Raw genomic sequence first — 10,598 nt, 5'->3', positions numbered from 1 at the left:
TTAGTATAGGTTTATTGATTGATTGGTTGATTGATACTTCCAACATCAATGTGTATCCTTTCCCATTTTCTCTCTCCTATTTACATATACCCCACCATATATTTCCTCTCCTATTTACACACTTAATTATTATTAAAGTTTGTAAAATATGTTTATTATTATTATTATTATTATTATTATTATTATTATTATTATTATTATTTATCGAACAAAAATACGTGAACTAATACATTTTCACATTAATATAAAAAATAGGAAATACATGAATTAAAAGACATAAATTAAAAATATGAAATACACGGATGAAAATAACACACATAATTTAAAATTATTAAAATGCTAATTTTCAACCGAGCTCCTTGACCTTGCCCATAAATGCTCAACCAAGTCGTTCTTTAATGCCTCATGAACTTGTCTATCGCGAATCTCCCCTCTTGAAGCTATCAATCTACTAAAATTATCAGGATCATACTGCCCAGGAGTTACGGTAAATGTTGTTGCATTTCTGGTTGAGGACGACCCTAGCATATTTTCAGGCTGTTCTTGGGCGAATTCAAGTGGATCTTTATAGTTTAAATATGTATCACGCTCGTCTTCAACTATCATGTTGTGGATGATGATGCAAGTCATCATGATTTTCCACATCAACTCTACACTCAATGCCAAAGCAGGCTTCCTAATTATTGCAAACCGAGCTTGTAACACACCAAATGCACGCTCAACATCCTTTCTAGCACTCTCTTGACGTGTAGTGAACAATTTATCTTTTAAGGTGTGTGGGGCTGCAATAGCGTCTATGAATGTCGACCATTTTGGATAAATCCCATCTGTGAGACAATATCCTTTGTTGTAATTATTTCCGTTAACAGTGAACAGAACTTGTGGAGCACGATTATTTATTATATCATTAAACACCGGAGAACGTTGAAGTACATTAATGTCGTTGCAAGATCCAGACGTCCCAAAGAAGGCGTGCCAAATCCATAAATCCCTAGAAGCAATCGCTTCTAAAATAACAGTCGCCGTTTTAGATCTTCCTTGATACATTCCTTTCCATCCAACTGGATAATTTTTCCATACCCAATACATGCAATCAATGCTGCCCAACATGCCAGGGAAACCTCTATCCTCCCCTTCTCTAAGGAGGCGTTGGATATCTTCCAATGTTGGCTTGCGAAGGTACTCAGTTGCAAATTGAGCAATTACTCCGTCGATAAACTGTGCAAGACATTCTCTAGCAGTGCTGTAATACCTCGTATTTTTGAAACGTATTTCTAATTATTTAATTAATTAGTATTCTCTTAAAAAGGGTATTTTAATAATTTATTTTACTATTGAATTTTGGAGCTAAAATGATATTTGAATTTTAGCGTCAAAAGTATTTTAAAAACTCAATTATTATTTTTGGATAAGATTTATTATCCATTTATTTTATTTTAAAAACCGGATTATTTATATATATTTCGGATATTTTAACTAATCAAAATTATATTTTAATTATTTAATTAGGAGGTCCGAATTTCCTAAATAATAAGATATGATTTTTGGATTTTCTAAGTGTAGAAAATCCGATTTTCGTAGTGAATTTATTTAGTGAATAATTGGTATTTTTTTAATTAGTTATTTTATACAATAAATATTATTTACAAAATTATTTTTAATTCCTTAAAACTAAAAAATTAATTCCCTAAATATCTAAAGGAGGTCCGAAAATATGAGCTTAGGAAAGCTCAAATTTTCGGCCACCATGATGGATTTTTGGGTGATTTATTTTGGTAAATTGTATTTTCAATTATCTCCTCAAAATCTCTTATTTCCCTTAATTTTATTTTTCTATCTCACAAAGATTTGATCATCTTATTTTCTTACCTTATTTCATCTTTGATTATTCCCCGAGTAATCTCTTCTGCCATATTATTTTCATGACAAACAAACTTTCCTAAATTCTATTATTCTTTTTTTTTTGAAAGATAAATTCTATTATTCTTAATCACCTTAATATCAAAAGTTTCCATATTTCTTTATTCACTTTTCCAAGTAATTCCTTAATTCTTCTTACCATAATTCTTCCTACATTCTCCTACCATAATTCCCTCATTCATGAGCCTATAAATACCCCTTCATACCTCTCATATTCTTTACACCAAAAACCCAATTCTCTTCTTCTCTCTTCTTCTTCTTCTTCTTTTCCCTAAACCTTTTCATACTTTTTTTCTCCTCTTTTTACACAAATCATCCCGTTTATTTTTGAAGCCAGTTTTCGGGCACTTCTGGTCAGTTTTTGGGGTATTGACGTTTCACAGAAGATTGTTCCTCTCAAAAAATCCTTGAGGTTAGGCTCGAGAATCACCCAATTCGGAGTTATATTGAAGGAGTTATGGCCTCTGCAAGTTCTGCCTATTCTTTCCAACGAAAATTCTATTCTCTTTATTCCTATTCTTTTATCTTATTCATGGTTAGTTTCTAAAATACAAATACCTATTTCAAAGCTATAATTTTATATTAAAGTATTATTTTAAAAGAGTTTTATAGTCCATGCACATTATATTTGAGTTTATGTTGTGATAACCTTATGGTTATGTTATTTGCAAGGTGTATTCATGATTGAATTTTGAAAGTACGAAGTGTTGATTGGTATTCAGAATTAAGGTACGTTTAGGTTGCTAGATACCTTTGAAATTGATTGGTTCGAATAACATGTTTTGAATGATTTTATGATGATTGCATTTGATTTGAATTATGATTTATAAAATAAATTATGTTTGGAAGTATTAATTTAAATATTTGTTTTAAAAAAGTATTTTGAATGATTGAGTTTTAAATCGTGTTTTAAATGGTTTGAATTACTTAACATGTTTAAATAAAGGAATTGATTTGAAAAGTTTGTTGAATTAAATCAAACGGGTTTTCAAAGGAAGAGATTGATTTTGAAAAGTTATTAATATGAGATTTTATTCTCAAGTATTTATTAAAAGGTAGATTTTGAGAGCATGATTTAATTGGATAAAAAGGAGTTTTGATTTAACCTATTATGAAGGTTTATTTTATTTACGGAGGAATTATTGAATTATTATTGAATTAAAGCTTTACAAGCATGTTAGTAATCCCTCTATGCAGATTTGGTTTGATAAGGCCTTGGACTTTGTATGACTGGGTCTTTCCTCAATAATAGCCTTATTATATAAGAAACTAGCTTAGGGGGTGTGCACACTTGGGCGAGGAATTGGATTTAAAAGGAATTGGATTTTTAAAGGAATTGGTTTTATTAATTATTTTGATTGTTGAATCATTAGAATTGATTTTGGAATAATGAGTTTGGAATTATTGGATTAATTATTGGAATTGGTTTTGAAAGCATGTTTGCAAATAAATTGAGTTTACATTATCTTGCACTTATCGTACTTAGCATATTTTGCTAATTCGTATTTCCTATTTGTTTTGGTTCGCCCTGTTTACCGTAATGGTAAGTAGTGTTGACTATTTTTAGGTGGAGTCATGAATGAGCATATGGGAGTCTCAGGATTTGCTTCACCTAGTTTAGGAATGTTGGTCTCGCCTTTATTTTGAGTACTCATAACAATGTTACTATATTATAAGTATTAATAAAAGAAAGTTGAATTTCCGCTGCAAGTTTTGTTATAGAGTTAAGTATCTTGAGTAGCCTTGTGTAATCACGCGGCGGTAACACTCCTAAGACTATCTCTACGGTATAATTATACGTATTATACTAGTATTTCCGTAGAGGGAGATTTGGGGGTGTTACAAGTGCTTTCACCGAGCTTCAGATATTCATCTACTTGATCAGCAGAACAACCATAAGCTAACATAGGTATGGCTGCTGTGTATTTTCTGAAGGGGTGAAGCACCAAGACGCATGGTAGCATCTGGGTGTTGTTGGAAGTAACGGTTAGTTGCACTTAATGTGTTGACAATGCAAAGGAAAAGGGGTCTTCGCATACGAAACCTCCTTCGCAATGTGGTTTCATCATATACTGGTTGGTCACTAAAGTAATCTGAAACTAAATTGTCTGGAGCTGCTTCACGATTTCTCGGCACAGTTATTCTTCGTTTTCTTTGACGTTTTTGTTCATTTTGCTGTATTGAATTGTTTACAGCAACAAGTACTACATTTTGCATTACTTGTAATCGATGACTCTCGTTGATAAAATTCATGACCATTTTATCATAGATTTCATCAGTTGAACTTGAAGACGAAGAAGAAGAACTTGAAGAGTTAGAATCGAAATTCATTTTATGCTTATTACCAAACAATATTTGAAATAGAAGGTTTTGGGTTTATTTTTTATTTTTTTTTTTTTTGAAATTGCTAAAGGGAATATACTGGTTAATAATAATAGATGTAATGTTATTGGGAGTAATATTATTAGTTTTATAGATAAAAATAGAATAAGGTTAGTCAGAAGATAAGATTTCTGATAAGGATATGTGGTCATAAAACAAAGGATGTCAGAAGATAAGATTTTGGTTAGATGAAATGTCATGGGAGCAATCTGATAAATTATCTAGACAAAAAAACGATAAGGTTAGTCAAAAGAAAAGATTTCAGATAATGATATGTGGTCATAAAACAAAGGATGTCAGAAGATAAGATTTTGGTTAGACGAAATGTCATGGGTAGCAATCTTATACATTATCACAATAATATAAAGTAACATTAACAGACTTGAACTCAATTTAGTAAAAATAAAGTTCATATTAATACATAGAAATTACATTCATATTAAAATGGTACATTGACAATAATTCTGCAAAGTTACAATAATAATAAAACATACAACTGATAATCGTAATAACAAATCATGATTACTCGGTACAATCAGGTAAATTAAATCAAATCGAAAATCTACTACTGAATTCATCTCTAAGTTTCTTATACATTCTAAACTTCATGGCCTCGTCCTTTTGCCTTTTCTTTTCTTCAACTTGTGCTTTTTTAAGTTCATCTCTTTCTTTCAACCGATCCAGAAGTCGCCCACCCAAATCATTCAACTTATCACCAACTTCGTTAAAATTTGTGTTTAACGCTTCAAGATTTATACTAGAAGATGAAGTAGTAGATGCTTTACCTTTCATCTTTGTTTGTTTTATGCCAGCAGGTCTTTTACCTCTTCCTCCAACCTCGGATGGTGAATCAGGTTGTGATCTTTTACCGCTTCCCCCACTTTCGATTGACGTTTGTTGGCCACCGAGTAACATATTCGATTGATCTTTGGCCAAAGATGGATCTCATTTCGGATATTTTCTCAATTCCTCAAAACAGTGCAATGAACAAAATATCTTATTGTTAGTTGCGTAATAATCTTTGTGAGCAAATTTCTCCAAATTTTGCTCGGACTCACCACTAGCCTTGGTTCGATAATGATACCCATATGCATCTACCCATTTACTACAATGTAAATTGATATGATCCCATCGATTTTGCATAGATTTAATGTTTCTTACCTTTATTTCATCGGGGTTTTCTATTCTAGAACGTTTGTAACAGTTATAGATGTCAACCCATAACCCACTTCTCTTTGTCTTGGTTCCTCTCACTACGTCACCCCCTGCATTTATGTAGGCCGATACAAGTGCTTTGTCTTCAGCTATGCTCCATGATTGGTTTTTCCTTTGCCCGGTGACATTTTGTTCGGGAACAATTTCGACATCAACATCGTTAATGTCTTCTAGATGTTGCGCCCCCACTAATTTTTCCACATGTTCATCACCACTCTTCTCTATTGGAGTTGCTTTGCTACCACCAAAACCTCCCGGTGATTGATCCATGTTCTGAGTGAAATGTTCAGAAATTGGAAAACCCGGCATATTACCAAGAGATTGTTGAGATGACGAGCTACTTTGAGGAAAAGGGAAAGAAGGTTGACATTGTGGAGTATTATTGACATTTATTGGTCTTGATTGACTATTAAACCATTGCAAAACAGCTTGAAAATGAGGATTACTCAATAAATTTGGGTCAAAAGGAGGATTAAAAATATTGAAAGTTTGGATTATTTGGAAAATTCATATTATTCCTGTAATTTGAATTATTATGATCCATATTGAAGGGTATTTGAAATTGGAAGTGAAGTGAAGAAAAAAAAAATTTGTTTGAGTGATATTAGATGTTTTCGACAATAGATGAGATTAATGGGTGAAAAATGCAAAAAATGAAAATGTGTGAAAATATGGAAAAATTATACTCATTTTATATAGAAAATTTTTTTATGACCATTGGTGCTTTTGGTTTTTTGAAATTGTTAACAAATTATAGCCGTTTTAGAGATTTAAGTCACAAAAATTATGTGACCTCTAAAGTTGTGACATGTGTCACTTTTTAACTTGTGCTTGCTTTTAAGTTGTGACAATTTACAGTTGGTGCTTTTGGTCGTTGCTTTGACATTTTGCTATCAACAGTCACTTTTTTTTTTCTTTTGTTTTCTTGTTTACATTTTGGCTCGTGGGTCGAGGCTTGCTTTCCTTTCCATAGAAAGGAAATGGTGGTTTCCTAATGAAGATAGGATCTTTTACCAAACCCAACATTCTTGAGGAAGCTATAAAGTAAATAAAAGAAGAGCAAAAAGGATAGATATCCTCTTGAATGCTGGTGCTCTTAACCTGCAGAAATGCATGATGATTTTTTTTTTTTTTCAAAAGAATAGATTATGGTTAAACTAGAGGTGATATAAAAAAATCGGGCCAAGCTGGCCTTATCACAAATCTCGTGCCAAAACCCACAAAAAAAAAGAAAAGGGCTTGTTAGGTCTAAGCGGACTTTGTCGGGTCAAAGCGGGTTTTTAGGCTTGCCTAGGGGTGAAAGTAATTCGGATTAACACCGAACCGAACCGAAAACCAAACCGAATTAGTAATTCGGTTTGGATTTTATTTTAATTCGGGTTGGATCGGTTTGGAAAAATTAAAAAGTATGGATTACGGGTTGGATTCGGTTTGGGATTTAAAAAAACCGAAAATCGAATTACAAACCGAATTTCGACCCATTACATTAAGCCCATTTTCTTTTCCAAAGTATCCCAACCCCTTTCTCTTTTCATATACTGGGGTTGTCACACGCGCGCGTTGCGCGTGAAGCAATGTAGTGTCATTAGTGAGTGTGGCCGGAAGTGTGATTTTGTTTTCGTAGTATGTATGCTTTTTAAATGGACATTGTTAGTGATTGCATATGTTGATAAATAGAATTGTATCCATAAATAGAATTGCATAATAATTAAATAAGTGTTTATACATATTTTTTTTTTATAAAGGATTTAATGTGTAATTTGGTGTTAACTAAGTTGGTTTAATTGTATGTCAATTTCTTAAGTAGACTACTACTTTTAGAAAGTGTGAGCTATTTGTAGATGGACTATTCTATTAAGTTGTGGGCCTTAAGGGTAGCCACTTGAATTACTTTTAAGTTGGACTAAAGGCCCAGATTACTAATCTCTTTCCCCAATAGAAAACAAAAGTAATCTAAAATGACAATCGGATTAAACCTTGAAGTAAATATTTTCAAATCATGAAACCAAATTAATGTTGCTCTAATCTGATACTATTAAAGGCTCTTGGACAAGGAAATTCGATGATTAATCCCAGTATTAGTACCTTAGAAAATAGAAGATTCCATAACTAGACTAACTAAATCTAAAGAAAATTCAAGTGCAGACATATAAATTAAGAATAATCAGTTAAAATTAAAGTTTCATCAGCCAAATTAAAAACCATTACTAACAAATCGAGCTAATATAGCATACTAAGTTCTTTAATTTTATTATTAACTATATAATAAGAGTAACACCATACATGTACTTACTAAATTTGCCATGAAAGGTGGGCACGGGCCGTGCCGGCACGACGCCGGCACGGCCCGGCACAGCCACTAGCACGGGACGGCACGGCGGCCCACCAGTGGGCCGTGCCGTGAACACAAATTTCGGAAAATGGCACGGGCACTGCATGGGCACGGCGGGTGGCACGGTACATGGGCCGGCACGCCGGCACAGCCCGTGCCTAGCCGTTGGAAGTAGCCGTTTTCCAACAGCTCTAAAACGGCTATAAAACGGCCATTTTTCCCACCCAAAATCCCTATAAATACCTCATTTCTTCCTCCAAAATTTTCACAATTCATCAACTCATCTCTTCTCCCTTATTCTCTAATTCCTGCAATCTTACTCTCTTTCTCTTTTGTGCAAAGAAAAAAAAAATTCCTACTCTCTTATAAATTTTACATTTTTACTTTTATTAGTATACTAACAAAATTATAAAAAAAAAAAAATTCTTATATTTACACTTGGGAAATTATAAATTCGGGATCGGGAAATTATAAATTTGGGAAAGCAATTGAAGCGTCATTGTAAGATCTAACTCAACTTTATTTTAATTTGTTATTGTTATTATTATTGTTATTATTATTATTATTATTATTATTTATTATTATTGTTGTTGTTGTTGTTGTTATTGTTGTTATTGTTTTCCTGGAAGTTGGAACAACTTAATTATATAAAAACTACTTTCTATTTTTATTGTGGATAATTTAGATTGTTAGTGAAATCTGTCTAAGGCGGGACTTGGGCTCTGCACAACGTCGTTCCTAACCTCTCCTACCTGGGATCTCATTGACCTAAGTAATCTACTATTATTATAATTATTTTTGAAAACTTAATTTATATAAAAACTACTTACTAATTCTTATTGCTATCGTTATTATTATTGTTGTCAATTGTTATTATTATTGTTATTGTTAATTTGTTATTTGTATTATTATTGTTGTTGTTATTATTACTAAATATCATGGCATCAAACCCGAACACTTCCTCCTCCTCTAGAAAAGCCAAGTCAAAACGTAGGGAATCACCAAACCCAAACACTTCAATGCCCCCCCTAACACCTTTCCCACCCCTAACATGCCCTTTCACTCCCCTAACATGCCCTTTTCAAACACTTCCACCCCTTTCTTTCATCCCCAAACCACGGGAGGGCACGAACAAATGGATGATATGGCTCCTTGGACTATGCCTAGTTCGGGATCACAACATGAATTTTCTATTCCTAGTAACCAAGGTAGCCAAACACAAGCCTCCGGGTCGAGTGAACAATCCACCCAAATGCCTAACACCCAAAATCCTAACATATTAGAGTGGTGTACTGAAGTGGAATTTTCTCAAACCAACCGAAAGAGTGAATTTTGGGCACATTATCAATTGAGTAAAAATGGAACCAAAGCCCGGTGTCGGACTTGTAGTAAAATTTTCTCGGCCGATACCAAGGGAGGGACGGGACACCTTAGTAGACATTCAAAAAGATGTGGTGGACCATCTAATGATCCAACCCAACCCAAAATTTCTCATTTCCATCCACAGGGCTTCATTTATAGTAATGAGAGAGATAGGGATGAACTTGGGAGAATGATTGTATATGCCGAACAACCTTTTCTTTTTGCCAAAAATGATGCCTTTAACAACTACATTAACCGAGCACTACAACCCAAACACAAAAAAATCTCCCGAAAAACCGTTCGATCTGCTGCCATGAAGAATTATCAAGAGTATAAATTGAAATTAGTAAATGAATTGGCTAATCTTCCTAGTAGAGTTTCTTTAACTACCGATGCATGGGATAGTGGATACGGACTTCACTATTTATGTGTTACTTGTCATTGGTTGGATAATGATTGGTTGTTACAAAAACGCATCATTCATTTTAAAATGCTTGAATACCCTCATACCGGTCTTAACATTTCTCATCATTTAATGGAAGCCATTGATGCATATAGTCTTAGGGATAAAATCATGTCTATGACTTTCGATAATGCAACTTCTATGACATATAGTGCGAATTTGGTTAAACCCCAATTGACCGATTTAGTATTAGATGGAGAAGCACTTCATATTAGATGCATTTGTCATGTTTTTAACTTGTGTGTGAAGGATGGAACACAAGCAATTGGTCCATTTTATCACCAAATAAGGAATGCTATTATGTCTATTAATAGCTCTAACTTGAGATATCAAGAATGAAAAGGTTTTTGCAGGCAACAAAGGAGAAAGATTATAAAAATAGCACCGGATTGTCCAACTAGGTGGAACTCCACCTATGAAATGTTGAGTCGGGCAATCGAGTACAAGGTTGATTTAACACTTTTTTATAATATGAAATTTCCACAATGTACTTTACTAGAAGATGATTGGGCTAATCGTGAAAAATATATGCAGTTTTTACAATTACTATATAGTATGACACATTGTTTTTCTTCTGTATATAATCCTTGTTCCCATTCTTTTCTTAGCAATGCATGTTTACTTGCACAACTTTTTGCCGAACATCGATCACAATATGAATATCATGGATATCTTCCATCTATGGAGGAAAAATGGCGTAAATATTACACTGATATTCCTATGATTTATATTTTTGCTTCTATTTTAGATCCTAGGCAAAAATATGATGACACTTTTTTATTAATTGATATTTATTATAGTAACATGAATTTGGAAGATGATGTTGAAAATTTTAAAAATAAGGTGACTAATGAGTTTTTCTCTTTATATAGAGTTTATGAAACTAAATATGGAACCGTGTCTCGATTTTCCCCTTCTCAAACA

General features: G+C 33.1%; 1 protein-coding gene across 1 annotated transcript; it reads right to left on the bottom strand.

Annotated features, from left to right (window-relative positions):
• Positions 1-339: 339 nt before the first annotated feature.
• Positions 340-4,251, bottom strand: LOC145565102 (uncharacterized). The gene is made up of 2 exons (XM_081625200.1): positions 3,826-4,251; positions 340-1,218 (listed from the first exon to the last, which is right to left on the bottom strand). The coding sequence occupies exons 1-2, from the start codon at positions 4,249-4,251 to the stop codon at positions 340-342; spliced, it is 1,305 nt and encodes a 434-aa protein (XP_081481326.1).
• Positions 4,252-10,598: the final 6,347 nt, after the last annotated feature.

The sequence above is a fragment of the Chenopodium album genome, chromosome 10, assembly GCF_948465745.1.
Source record: "Chenopodium album chromosome 10, dcCheAlbu1.1, whole genome shotgun sequence".
Lineage (NCBI taxonomy): Eukaryota > Viridiplantae > Streptophyta > Magnoliopsida > Caryophyllales > Amaranthaceae > Chenopodium > Chenopodium album.
Note: the sequence above shows the minus strand (reverse complement) of the source record. Positions and strands in the feature narration are given on the sequence as shown.

Excerpts from the sequence above, each read along its gene's own strand:
- LOC145565102 (XM_081625200.1), bottom strand. The coding sequence starts at position 4,251 with ATGAATTTCGATTCTAACTCTTCAAGTTCTTCTTCTTCGTCTTCAAGT. Across the intron at positions 1,219-3,825 it reads TACACAGCAGCCATACCTAT|TTTATCGACGGAGTAATTGC; the intron begins GTTAGCTTATGG and ends TGTCTTGCACAG.